The sequence below is a fragment of the Mauremys mutica genome, chromosome 15 (genome assembly GCF_020497125.1).
Source record: "Mauremys mutica isolate MM-2020 ecotype Southern chromosome 15, ASM2049712v1, whole genome shotgun sequence".
Classification (NCBI taxonomy): domain Eukaryota; kingdom Metazoa; phylum Chordata; order Testudines; family Geoemydidae; genus Mauremys; species Mauremys mutica.
The window spans coordinates 29,502,281-29,516,488 of record NC_059086.1 but is presented as its reverse complement, the minus strand read 5'-3'; the positions used below and the strand labels follow the sequence as shown (position 1 = coordinate 29,516,488).

The following is a 14,208-nucleotide window of genomic DNA, read 5'->3' as shown; positions in this document are numbered from 1 at the left end:
TGTGGAGATGCTGCGAGTTGGACACTTGCTCTGGCCACACACCCTCAGGCTCCGGGCGACAGGGCCCTTCTTCCCAGCATCGGCCCCCCCGCATCACGGTTACAACCCCCCTCCAAGTCTGGCCTGCAAGGCCTCTTGACCGGTGGCATCTCCCTGCACTGAGCCCTCTGCCCTGGATCCTCTCCCCAGCTGCTCACTGCACCCGGATCCGGATGGCTGCAGCCCCAACTCCAGCCCCAGCACTGCTGCTGCTCTGCCTCCAGCTCCCTGGGCTGCTTTTCTGGCCCCTCTGACTCTGGTTGCTGCAGCTCTGCTCCCAGCACAGGTCTGCTCCGTGGACTGCTTCTCTGGTTCTCTCTGGCTGGCATGGCCTTGCTCCCAGCTCAGCTCAGGCTCCTGCTCTCCTTAGCACTTCCCCACTCTGGCCCAGGTAGCTGCAGCTCAGACAGAGAACTGGACCCCCTGGTCTCCTCACTCCTTCATTGGCCTGCCTGCCCTGTCAATCAGGCTGACCTGGAGCTTTGGCCTCTGCCCATTGCCCTTGGGGACTGTCGGTCTCAGGATACTGATTTCCCATCAGCCCTTCCACTTGGTACTGGGAGCTACCAACCAAAAAATCCCCCTGAGTTTTAGTAGCCACGCTGGCAATTCAATCTCTGTCTCCCGGAAGTTCCATGATGCTGCTTTAACCATGAGCCCATCCTTTTCCCCTAATCCTACAGCTTCTATGCTGGAGGGTTATTTATACAGAAGGAAGGAGCTGGGCTGGGCTGTCTGGCTGAGGCATTCATGGGGGCTAAGATCTGACAGAGCTTGGCGTGGCCCTGGCCTGGCTGGGAGTGAGCAGAGCTCTGCAGGCTGCAGGGCAGAGTAACTGACAGCATCACCATCTGGGGAAGGAAGAAGGAAACTGAAGGAGGCTGCAGCAGTTACCTGTTACAGCAGGGGCCTATCGTGCAGCACTGAGCCCGAGCGCCGGAGCGGCCTGGTCTGAGGCCTCCGCACCGAGCTCAATTTTTTTCCTCTCCCCGTTGCCGGGGTTCCGCTCTGTGGTCCCGGCCGGCCGGCCTGACGCCCCCGCTCCGCCGCCATGAAGCTCGTGAGGTTTCTAATGAAATTGAGTCATGAGACTGTGACCATTGAACTGAAGAATGGAACACAGGTGCATGGAACAATCACTGGAGTGGATGTCAGTATGAATACGCATCTTAAAGCTGTGAAAATGACACTGAAGAACAGAGAGCCTGTACAGTTGGAGACATTGAGTATTCGGGGAAATAATATTCGATACTTCATTCTGCCAGACAGTTTGCCTCTGGATACCTTGCTAGTGGATGTTGAACCAAAAGTCAAATCCAAGAAAAGGGAAGCAGTTGCAGGAAGAGGCCGTGGCAGAGGTCGGGGCAGAGGCCGTGGCCGTGGCAGAGGAAGAGGGGGACCTAGGCGATAACTTCTCTCACACCACAGATACATGTTACAAAATTCTAAGCAGTCTGATATTTTTTGTACAGGTTTTGTTTACAATGTCGATTTTTAATAAACACAAATGTGGAAAAAAAAAAAAAAGCACTGAGCAATGGTGTCTCCTCAACACCCTGCTTTGAGCTGCTCAATGGTATCTCCACAGGCCCCTCTTCACTCTCCCACTCAGTTTAGTTCACGTTGAAAGTGAGTTTAGCTACCAGTTGAATCATGGATTTAATTTTGAGTAAGAGTGTCCACACAGGAATTTAATGTAGTACTAACCAATCCACTTTAAATTTATACCTTTAGTTAATTGAGATTAATGTTCCTGAACCTCTCTGTGTTACTTTAAAGGCTCCAACACCAGGAAGCAAATATAAAACCCAACACTGATTATTTACAAAAAATCTCTTGTTTTTTAAGCCTGATTTTTTAGCGCTGGGGGTGGCAAAGCTAAGGGGAAGCCAGCCAAGAGGGGGAAGGAGATGGGTTATCGTCTGCATGAACCTGCAGCAGAAGACTCCAATCACAAAGATGACACTTCCTGCCTCACAATTTAGTTTCTTAACTACCTGAAAGTTGAAAGCTGCCCCGAGTTGCTATGGAAATGTGCTAGGGAGCTCAAAGCCCTGCAGAAAAGAGCTTCTCTGGATAGTTAAACACACTAACAACAGTTCAAAGAGCTTGAACTAGGAACAGAAAACAAAGGTACAAGAGGGAAAGAACGATTCCCAAATCCACCAGTGTCTGCAGCATGATCCAGAGACATTGCTCAGGTGCTGATTGTACCAGCAGGGCCAATATCACTCATTTGAAAGCTCACATATTTCCAGAGTTCAGCTCTCAGTTAGGCACCTAAATGCAGTGGCTAGATTTTCCAAAGCATCCAGAACACAGCAGCAGCCAATCACTGTTATCAAATGCAAATTTTTCTCAGCTGCTGGGTGCTGGCACTTACAGAAATCTGGCCACCAGTCTAGAATTCCTGCCAAACATCAGCTCAAACCTATACACCAAAACCGTTTAATTGCTTCAAGCAGTGACTGTTTTCCAGGTAGACAAATACTGGCATGATGTTCTTTTGCATTCATATGGCTGCAGTCTCTACATGAGGCTAAAAAGTTTCACAAAGCCATAGCTTATGACAAGTACTTTTTATTTGTTATTTATATTTCATCACATCCCTACAAACCTGCATGACATTAAACAGACCTGCAAATTGAAAGGGGACCCTGACTCTGTTGTCAGTTCTCATGATTTCACAGCACATCTCTTAACTTTCACTGTTTTTCTTTATGCTCAACCCCTGAGGTGCTGGGATTATGTGAAAAACTTGGGTTTTGTTGAAATGAGTAAGTTTCTAGCCCTCCTGGTTGTGAAGAACACCTGGAAAACCTGACCTCCATACAGTCAAACACCAGAAGTCAAACAAAAGCAAGCAAAATGCATAATTAAAAAAAATCTCATGAATTCTTAAGGCAACCTTGGGTTTTGGGGCAGGGGGTGTCTGCCTCATGATTTTTGTACCCTTTGGGTTGGCAATGGAATCTCTAAACAGAGCTGAGAGGACTTGGGAGCTGAGGGGTCGATATAAAGAATCAGGGGGCAGGAATACAGAGTTTGGGTATTTCCCCACAATTTTATTCAGAGGAAACTTTTTTTAAAAAAGGCAAACAGGCAGCATTTGCCCTGAGAATATTCCAGTGTCCTACAGCACTTTGGGTGCTGTGCATTGTCCTGCTGTGGCCCCAGAGAAGGTTCCCCACTTCCTTGCTGCACGGCCCCTTTGGAGGTTCTGTGATGTGGCTGCGCACTGACGAGTCCCGCATTTCAGCAAATGGGGCATTAACGACATCTGTCCCGCTGCAGAGCGATGGTCGCGTATGTCGGTGTCTCTTCTCTCTGGGGCCGTGGATGCTTTAAGATAAACACAGTAATGTTACTTTTATGCTAAGTCAGCCTGAAGCCAGAGAAATGAAGTCAGAAAATGTCCGTCTGACAGCACTGCTGTACGTACATCAGGGGCTGTTCTAATGGGCGTCTAGGCTGGGAAACACCAGCGGCGGGACTTCCTATATCAACCCCTCTGAGGCAGGCAGCTCAGATTTTCCCCTCCCCAGAACTTGGTCTGGCCCTTTTCTGCTCCCCAGACAGCTGGGCTTTGCCATGACACCTGCCAGCAGGGCAGAGGAGCCCTTCTCCCTCTCTCCATGCCAGCCCCATCGAGGTAGTGCCGGGTTCTCTCTGTGATGGGCTGTTATTATAGACTCATAGACTTTAACCTCAGAGTGGACCACCATGATCCTCTAGTCTGATCTCCTGCAGATTGCAGGCCATAGAACATCACCCACTCTCTCCTATAACAGACCCCTAACCTCTGGCTGAGTTGCTGAAGTCCTCAAATCATGATTTAAAGACTTCACATTACAGAGAATCCACCATTTATACTAGTTTAAATCTGAAAGTGACCCATGCCCCATGCTACAAGGGAAGACAAAAACACCCCATGGTCTCTGCCAATCTGACCTGGGGGAAAATTCGTCCCCAACCCCAAATACGGTGATCGGTTAGACCATGAGCACATGCGCAACACCCACCTGCCAGATACCTGGCAACTAATTACCTGTAGTAAGTCAGAGCCCGACCTATCTAGTGTCCCATCTCTGGCCATTGGAGATATTTGCTGCTAACAGTTGCAGATCAGCTACTTGCGACTGTAGGCAGTCTCATCATACCATCCCCCCATAAACTTACCAAGCCATTTGGGTTTTTTGCCCCAATTGCTCATCTTGGGAGGCTGTTCCAGAACTTCACACCTCTGATGGTTAGAAACTTTCATCGAATTTCAAGTCTAAACTTGTTAATGGCCAGTTTATATCTATTTGTTCTTGTATCCACATTCGCTTAACATAAATCACTTAACATCCACCTCCCTCTTGGTTATTCCTCTAACATATTTATAGAGAGCAATCATATCTCCCCTCAGCCTTCGTTTGGTTAGGCTAAACAAGCCAAGCTCTTTGAGTCTCCTCTCGTAAGGTGGGTTCTCCATTTCTCAGATCATCCTAGTAGCCCTTCTCTGCACCTGGTTCAGTCTGAATTCATCTTTCGTAAACATGGGAGACCAGAATTGAACTCAGCATTTCAGATGAGGTCTCACCACTGTCTGGTAATAACGTTAATGGTAATAACGTTTCCCTGTCCTACTAGAAATACCTCACCTGGTGTGTCCTAGGACTGCATTAGCCTTTTTCATGGTTTATCTTTTTCTGAAATAAGGATTCTTCTGTGCTGCAGGCAGTGTAGTTTTTTCTTGTCCAGTTTGGTATCTTAATGATTAATGTTATTAATGGCAATATTTATAATGGTTCCAAGCATTTTTTATTATTTTATTGTTATGTTGGAGATTGGTGGCTCCCAACCAGTGTGTTTTTGATTGATGGGCAATTGCAGCACCTTGCTGAAGTTGGTGGCTGTGATAACCACCTTCTATTCAAGCTAAATAAAGGAACCATTAAATGCCTCTTTATTTAGTTTCAACGGAAGCAATGGAAAACCACCACCCAAAGACGAGACTGCAGAAAAGCCTGAGCATGGCAAGGGCATGTGGTCCAAGAGCGTTCCTTTGGGTCTGATAAGAAAAGCAGTCAGGCTGTGTGAGAAAAGCAGCAGAAACACCTCAGAAGCAACCAGAAGAAGCAACAAGAAAACCAGACACAGCCAGAGGAGCACTTGGTGCAGGACCCTGAAAGCTGAGAGAGAGAGCGAGAGAGAGCTTTTGGGCAGAGTGCTGGCTGGAAAGAGGCTTGCAGCCTGGATCAAGGAAAGTGCCCCCTGTTGTCTGGTTCCTGTTGTGTTCAGGGAAACAGGACTTTTTAGATGTTATGTAAATGAGTAGGGTTGCATCAACAAACATATCTGAACTATGCACAAAGCCCAGAATACTGGCTAACTGCTTGGGTCAAAGGGAAACCTATATATATAATTTTGATAAGGTTAAATTAGCTTCTGAATTCACAGGAGTCATAAATATCTCTGTAAGTAGTATCCTGTCCTACAATCATTTACTAAAAGCTCTAAAGGATAAATTGGCATTTGTTAGTATAAGAACTGCCAAAGTAATACTAGGAAAATCTGTAGAAAGTGAATGAGACTCCATCTCCCTGTGATCACTTGAGTTCTTTGCCCCAAACTTTCAGGACAAGATCTACATAGTGATCTACACAGGGGGCTGGACTAGATGACCTCCTGAGGTCCCTTCCAACCCTGATATTCTATGATTCTGTGTGACGTGGTTATCAACTTTCATATCCTTTGGAATGGATTTGTTGGGTATGTGTGAAATTCAGGCTGATAATGGGATGCTAACTTCAACCTTAACTCTGAGGAGACCAACTATGCCTCCATGATAGCAGCGCACAGCTCCTCCCTTTGTGATAGTGCTTTAAACACTCAATAAAATGTTAGATAATTAAAATAATAATAATAATAATACTAGGAGAGAACTTCAGTGACCCACAGGCATCTTTAGAGACGGAGAAATAAAAATCCAAGTTTATTGTTCATTGCCAATATCAGCTGGAGTAGGACAAATAATTATCATAAGGAAGAAACTGGGGGAAGGAGCTTTCCCTGCAATGCCACTGCCATGATACCCAGGGTATGTGCACCACCACACAGCTGCTGCTAGCAGTGTGAGACAGTGCACGCCCCACTGACACCTACATCACATGCAAACTCACTGGGGAAATCCTGCCCCATTGATGTCAATGTGAAACTCCTAGGATTTTACCCGTTGCCTGTCTTCCTTCCCCATGATGGGGAGGGTTAGCAGTAAGTGGTGTTGGGGCTTCTTAATACAGCCACTTGGGTAACATTCCGGAGGAGGTTTTCAAACCCGCCTGGGGGATTTGAAAGTCCAATTCCCAGGAGTTTTAATGGGAAATTTTAAACCGTGAACATCTCTGCTTTGGTTGTTTGTCTGACTGAAAAGGCTGGTCGGGGTGGGGCGGGGAGGGGAGCCCCTCTGTAGCTGGATAGATTTTTAGGCCGTGGAGGTTTCTCCCCTATCACTGCATTGTGGAATTTGGGAATGATGTTTTCCTCTTGCCTGGATGCGTGTCTGTTTGTATGTGTGGGGCAGGGCCTGACTGGCCAGGCTAACAGTAGATGTGGGAGGCCATTCTAATGGCCGCTTATGGAAGGTATCTACCTGCTCCTGGGTGGAGATCTGGGGCAGCAGCAGTGAGACCAGGGTAACAGACACAACCTGAAGCCTGAGAATCCTGAGTAAATCCATGTTCCAAGCCCACAGGTCCCTGCTGAGCTGGAACAGGCAAACCAATCACTCTTTTCTATCACTTCACTTTGTCATTAATAAAATCTGCAACTCACCCTGGAGCTTCCCAGCCAATTCACTGAGGCATCTGGGGAGAGAATGACAGTTACACATGGTCACTTGGCTGTAAATGCCCTTAAGGGAAGGCACCTCACTGAGCACAAATTATAACCCCCCAGCTCCCACCTCTCCCCTAGCCAGGGCAGGGCTCCCCCGTTGGCAGCACTGAGCACAATGGGGCCTGATCCTGAGCAGGGTCGCTAGGGGATACCAGAACAGAAGGATTTAATGAGGCTGTTGAAGATATTCAATGGAAACTGTCTGTCTGGGTTTTCCACAGAGCTATTTTGTCACAAACAGAGTCAGATTTTGGCAGAAAATTTCAACATTTTGTTCAAAAAATGAGTGACCCCAAATATTTTGACCAAAACCAGAAATATTCAACCTTGGTGCCTCATGGGACTTGTAGTTCAGTTGCCTTGTACTCACATTCTCTTCTACTGGCTGGCTGGGCTTCATCGCCCATGATGCACTGCAACCAGGGACTCCCATGATGTACTTGTTCCCATCACCAAGAGGGGAGAAAGTGGGAGAGTCAGAGATCCCAGCTCAAAGAAGAGACAAGGAGCATGAGGCACCTGAACTATGCCTATGAGCAGGGCTGTCCCTAGACATTGTGCTGCCCTATGCAGTGGCCCCACGGGTGTGTGGGGGGTGTGTGGTCCCATGCCTCCGCAGGACAGGGGGTGTCCCCAGGACTCTGCAGGGGCTGGGGCTGTGCCCAAGGTCTACGGGGGACAGGAGTAGGCTTGGGAGGTAGGCAGGAGCCACCCCCCAGCACTCACCGGCAGCGTTGTGCAGATTGGGGATGGGTTGCTCCACTTCCTGCCACCCGGTGAGTGGAGGATGCGCCTGACCCCTGCTGCAGTCCCCTGGGACGTGGCTCAGGGGAATGGGTAGAATGGGGGCGGGGCTGGGGCGGAGCAGGAGTGGGAAGAGGCGGGGCGGAGCTATGGGGAAGGGATGGAGTGGGTGTGGGGTGGGAGTAGAGGCAGCTTTCCTGGACAGCGCAGTCAGTCGGGGGATCAGGCTGGCCACTGGAGCAACACGCAGCTGCGTAGGGCATCAGGAAATTTGGGGCAATTTGGTACCCCACATTTCTTGGTGCCCTACGCAGCTGCATAGTTTGTGTATGGGTAGGGACGGCCCTGCCTATGAGGCACTCTTGCACCCGGCTCCCAGGGAAGGCGGTGGAACATTTTCCAATGGGAGCTTTCCCTGGAATGTGCCCTTTCCAAAGGACGGGAAGTGGTGGCACTTTGGCACAGTCTCCTAAGCCATGGCAATGCAAGACTGGGGATTACTCAGATGCATGAACCCTGGGGCCCCAAGAACTTTTTCTCCTCGTTCACTTTGATTACAGGCAGTTTGTTGTTCTAACTCTTGGCCAGACAGTCATAGGCGCCGACTCCGTGGGTGCTCTGGGGCTGGAGCACCCACGGGGAAAAATTGGTGGCTGCTGAGCACCCACCGGCAGTTCCCTGCCCCGCCCCAGCTCACCTCTGCCTCCGCTGCCTCCCCTGAGCGCGCTGTGTGCCCGCTTTCTCCCCCTAGCTCCCAGCGCTTGTGCCGCGAAACAGCTGTTTTGTGCGGCAAGCGCTGGGAGGGAGGGGGCGAGAGGGGGAACGTGGCGCGCTCGGGGAAGAGGCGGGGCTGGGGTGGGGATTTGGGGAAGGGGTTGGAATGGGGTGGGGTAGGTGTGGGGAAAGGGTGGAGTCGGGGCGGGGTCAGGGATGGGAGTCGCGAGCATCCACCGGCGCTGGGGAAAGTTGGCGACTATGCAGACAGTCTGACCTAGGATCTGTCTACCCCCCACCGATTAACACATTTACTCCCAGCCCCGCATTTCTTCCCCATGTACAGGTGGCCCCAGTAACCCCAATACTCTCTTACATTCAATATGATCTTCAGGAGTGTTCCTGGTGTCACACTGGACTCGTTCCCTGTGGGGAGTAATAAGGACAGGGGGTATCAGTGATGCCGTGTGCTCTCTCTCTGTCACCTTAGTGACCTGAGTCTGTTTTCAGAGATCCAGTTGTGAGGAGATTTCTTCCCATGGCTGGCTCTCCCTGCTAGGACCTTACGTCTCCATTCAGCTCACACTCAGTGGAAAGGCAGCAAGCCCTACTTCTGGGTAATTAGGGAAGGTAGCGGCTTTACCATTTATGGAGGGAAAGTCTAATAAAGATGAGACATGAACATCCCGTTCTACTTCAGCAAGATGGCCAAGAAACCAACTACTCAAAAACCCACTAGGTCAGCATGGAGTTAAGAGTGGAGGGAACCGAAAATCCATAACATTTTAGGACAGACGTTGAAGAGAACATTGTCGTTTTCACAAAGTTACAGCTGGGTGACATATTTCAACAGGATTTTTTTTCATGAACAATATTTTAACCAAAGTCAAATAATTGGCCAAAACTGTTTGCTTTAATGAAATTTTCAGTGAATTTTTTTTTAAACAAAATGTTTACTTTGTTTTCTTTTTAGTGGACATTTTGTTTTATTTCACTTTGAATTTTTTTTTGGGCAACACCCCCACATTTTCTGTGAAAAAATGTGAACACAATTTTTAATTTGAAAATTTCCCACCAAATAAAACTGGATTTTTAACCCAGGGCTGCTTCCAATGTAAAAAGGCCGAATGTTCATCCTTAAGACTCGACTTTAATGCCTTTGCATAATCTGGAATTGAATCTTCAGAGCCTCCTCTCTGGCCCAGTCTGCTAACCAGCTCCCATGACCCAGGAGGGCAGGGTGGGGGTGTCTGTGGGGAGAGACTGGTCATATGGGAGGAGCTGGGAAGGAAGGAATGTTTGGGGAGAGGCAGCTACAGAGCCCTACGGATGGGGGGTGCAGGAGGCAGGCAAGGAACATACACAGCTGGGAGTCAGGGGAGAGGACTCCTGGTACTGAGGGTCTGTGTGTCATGTCCCCCCAACCCCCACCAGTTGCTGCACTGGGAACCCAGGCTGGGCCGGACACTGGCAGAGCCTGGACACTGCCTCTAGTCTCCCCATGCACCTTTCCCTCTCTGTGTGCAGCTGGGTACCCCATGGATTCCCTAGTCTCCCACCCGGCTCTCTCTGCCCCACCCACAGGGCTTAGAACGAGCATACGGGCCCCTCAGAATGGCTGCAACAAGCGGGCTGCAGAAGGGACAGAGGGGGAAGGCAACAGTAATCGAGGGGAGCCCTGAGTGGCAGGTGCTGGCTGCAGAGCAATGGGCAGCGACCCTTACAGACTCTCTGCAGGGTCCTTGCAGGGTCTCTGGGTGGGGTGGTGGGCAGACGGGGAGCCAGGAGAACTTGGAAGCTCCCTCTCTGCCCTGTGTGTTATTCACATGTACGGTGCTCTCTGAATCCCCACAGGCATCCCTGCTGCCCGGCTCTCCATAGCAGGCTTTGGCCGCCCCATGCACAGACCTGCACCAAATTCACGAATGCTGTGAGTGAACCCACTGTGGGTGTTTCGGGGCGAGTCCATGTGTGGATGCGCCTTGCCTGGCACTAAACCAGCTGCACATGGGTGGTGGGTATCATAGGCCAGGGAGGCTAAGCCCTCCAAACAGCCAGGCATGGCCCCACCCACACTCTGCCCGAGGCCCCTTTCCTGCATCCTGCTCTTCCCCCATGGCCCTGCCCAGGCGGCTCCTCTTCCCACCCTCGCTCAGCCTCTCCCCAAAGCCGGCTGGGGTTGAGGCTAGGATGGGCAAGGCAGGTGGGCCCAGCTGGCAGCCCAGGGCAGCTGGGGTGGGTCGGCTGGTGTCCTGGACCAGCCGGTGGGCCTGGACTCCGGGTGGCTGAGGCGGGGCTCCTCTGGCCATGGTGTGGGGCTCAAGGCTCCAGGCGTGGATAGGGACAGAAGCGGGGGAGAGACGTGGCCTTGGACAGAAGGGGTGGGGCCAGGCTAGCCTCCCCGAAGTGGGGACTCACAATCTGCCCATGCAGCTGCAGCCAATGGAGTTAACATTGCATGTTACCCACTGCAGCTAGATGGACTGGAGACCCTTGGTTCCCAGCCAGGCCTGGCCACTCCCAGCCCTGTCCCAGAAGAACAGACCTGGTTCTGGGGAACTGGCTGGGTCAGTCGAGGCTGCTTTGTGGGTGAGTAGCCCTGACATCCCCTGAGTGTAAAACGGAGTCACTTTCATTCTTTCAAACACCTTCGGGTGATTTTCAAACATGCTCACTCTACTGCAGGTGAATTCGATGGGAACACGCCGCTTTGGCAAACCCCTTCCTTAAAGCGTCTCCTCCTAATCCCCAGATCCCTTCCTGACCAGGGAATCCACCCTCCCTGGCCTTTTCAAAAATTCCTGCACAACAACCAGCCTAAACCCCACCCCTCACCCCCCAGCAGGAGAGGGAGAGGGAATAATCTCCACCTACCTTTTATTCCTTGGTAGGGACACAACTGGAAGCAGTGAGACAATGTGATCAGAGACATGGACACATTTCCTCGTGGGCAGAGAGAGAGAGAGAAACTGAGTGACAGGCGTAAGGGCCCTTCCTGCCTAGGGGATGCCTTCCTGAACTGTAGTATCTGTGTGTCGATATTCCATCCAGACACACGCCTCTGGCTGAGTCCTAGATTGTGACCATCTATGGGGCAGGGTCTGTCCCCTTCATTACTGATCTGTACAGCACTAGCTGCAGTATGGGTCTGATCCCTGGTTAAGGCTTCAGGGCACTACAGTAACATACCTAATAAATAATGTACAGCACCTAGTACTGTGAGGCTCTGACGCCTGACTGGGGCTCCAGGGTGCTACTATGGTCTGTGATGGGATGTTAGATGGGGGTGGGATCTGAGTTACTACAGAGAATTCTTTCCTGGGTGCTGGCTGTTGAGTCTTGCCAACATGCTCAGGGTTTAACTGATCACCATATTTGGGATCGGGAAGGAATTTTCCTCCAGGGCAGATTGGCAGAGGCCCTGGACGTTTTTCGCCTTCCTCTGCAGCATGGGGCACGGGTCACTTGCTGGAGGATTCTCTGCAGCTTGAGGTCTTTAAACCACAATTTGAGGACTTCTATAACTCAGACATAGGTTAGGGGTTTGTTATAGAAATGAATGGGTGAGATTTTGTGGCCTGCATTGTGCAGGAGGTCAGACTAGATGATCATAATGGTCCCTTCTGACCTTAAAGTCTAGGAGTCTAGGAGTCTATAACCCACACACCTTCTGGGTGTGGTGTTCTGTTCCATCTAGCGGCACTGAGACTACTGAAAGAGAGAGATAAAATGAGTTTGCTCTGTCTACAGCCTTAGCTAACAGTCAGTTGGCTGTTAACTCATGTGGTAGAGGATCATGCAGTAAGCTCCAGAGGTCCCCGGCCCGCCAATGACCAGGGTCTGTCAACGTTACACTACTGCAATGCAGATAATTAATCACAATGATAATCCCTTTTCCCCTGCCAGCCTCCCAAAAACAAATGATCAATTTCACTGTCTTTGGTCATCTCTCTCCCCAAATCCCAGGCACACTGGGTATAGGGGATCGAGGCGGGTGTCTCTGCCACGTCCGTCTGTACATTTGCTAGCACTGCTTGGCCTCAGTGTCATACCCACCTTTCTTTCCCAGCAGATAAAGCACCACAGCCAGAACCACGAGGGCAGGGATTGTAATTCCCAACGGGAGCATCAGACCTGGCCCTAGGAAAGAACCTCAATGTGAACGGCCTCTCCAAGCAGTCACTGGTGAGTGCCTACTGGCTGGAGCTGGCTGAGTCCAATGGAAAGTGACTCCTAATGTCCTCATGAATATACCTGGAAGCTCATCCCACGGTTATCTGCAGGGCGAGTTATTGGCTGTTCTTTGTGAGTAAAGTTCATTGAAGTTTTTCCACAATTTTTTTTGCCAAACATTTTTTTTTAATTCAAACACAGTTTAACTGAAATCAAAAACTTTCCCCAAACAATTCATGTGCAGGGACCTTCTTAGATTTTCCACAAAAATAATTTTGAAATGAAAGACAACATTTTGTTTTGCTTTGAATGGAAAATTTTGTTTCATTTTGGTTTTCAAAATCCACAAATGTAAGGAAAACATCCATTAGCTTTGAAATTAAACAAAGTGAAACTCTCTGTGTTTCTAACTGACAGTTGTGTCTCATTTTGGTTCCAAACCCTCCCCCACCCCAAAAAAGGAAACTGTCAACTCAAAATGAGGCCAAATTAATTTTTTTTGTTATTTTATGAATATTTTTGGATCAAAACACTTAAATTTCCTGTCACAAGTTTTGAATGAAATCGTTTTCTTCACAATTTTTTGTGGCAACAAACCTGGATTTTCCCCCAGCTCTCAGGGTGAGCTCCTCAAGGCAGGAAACATCAGTGTGGGAACCACCCTGCTTCAGGAAAGCATCACGATTCGAGGCAGCACCCAGGTACAAACTTAACTTCAAACAACCATTTTAGGTCCAGCAATGGGACTGTAGCACGTGCTTAAAGTTAAGCACATACATAGGTGCTGTCCTGGGTAGGGTTGGAGTGGAGCACACGCTTGAGAGCTTTCCTGAGTGAGGACCAGAGATCTGTACAGCATGCAGAGACGTATGCAGAGCTTTTTGAAAAATACCCAGCAGAAGAGTTTTCCATCAGAAAATACTGCTTCTTCACAATCAAAACCTTTTGACAAGGCTCTTCAAGCTTTCAGAATCAAAATGTTGCTGAATTTATGTTCCTTGCAAAATCTGAAATTTTGACTTTTCATCCTGATTCAGGAAGAAAATAAAATGTGAAAGGTCAGTATTTTTCACAGGACAGAAATGCCGTGTCCCCAGGAGCTCTTGAGGCCGAGATAACATTAGTGTTGCTCTAGCAGGAGTCACTAGATGGCGCTGTTACAAAAAGTCTGACACCTTCTTTTCCTTGCAGTGCGAACTGTGCACACAGCCCTTGCAGGCATATTGCTTGGGTGTTGGTCTGTTGATGCAGGTGCTTTGTAGGGAGCTGGGGAAAACAGCCAGGTTGGGGCTCTGCTAAAGTTAGTTCCTGGGATACGGTTCCTTCCTGGGAACTGGGCACTGGTGCTGGGCTGAAATAAATTCTTGAAACGGGTTTGCCCACATGCTGTTTGTGACACCTCTGTTCCAGGACTGGAGCACAGAGAGTAAATAACTAATTACACAGAGAGACAGAACTTGTGAGCCCAGGTGTGAGGATGCATCTAGTGCCTCCATACAGAACAACACCAAATACTGTGTGTTTAGAGGGAGGAAATAATTCACTGACTGCCGGTTTAGCAGAGCGGGCCTGTGAACTCCAGATAAAACTTGCCCATCAGAATCATTTACCTTGGGAGGAGGAATCCCCAACACCGCTGTTGCTGGAGTCATCACC

At 49.5% G+C, this 14,208-nt stretch overlaps 1 protein-coding gene and 1 long non-coding RNA gene across 2 annotated transcripts; one reads left to right on the top strand and one right to left on the bottom strand.

Annotated features, from left to right (window-relative positions):
• The first annotated feature begins 974 nt into the window (after positions 1 to 974).
• LOC123349802 (small nuclear ribonucleoprotein Sm D1) lies at positions 975 to 1,566 on the top strand. Its single transcript, XM_044987991.1, has one exon. The coding sequence runs from the start codon at positions 1,091 to 1,093 to the stop codon at positions 1,448 to 1,450; it is 360 nt and encodes a 119-aa protein (XP_044843926.1). The 5' UTR covers positions 975 to 1,090; the 3' UTR covers positions 1,451 to 1,566.
• A 1,725-nt stretch (positions 1,567 to 3,291) lies between these two features.
• LOC123349803 lies at positions 3,292 to 11,307 on the bottom strand. The gene is made up of 4 exons (XR_006573654.1): positions 11,254 to 11,307; positions 8,756 to 8,805; positions 6,859 to 6,890; positions 3,292 to 3,381 (listed from the first exon to the last, which is right to left on the bottom strand). It is a non-coding gene; the product is annotated as an uncharacterized LOC123349803 (long non-coding RNA).
• Between the last annotated feature and the right edge of the window lie 2,901 nt (positions 11,308 to 14,208).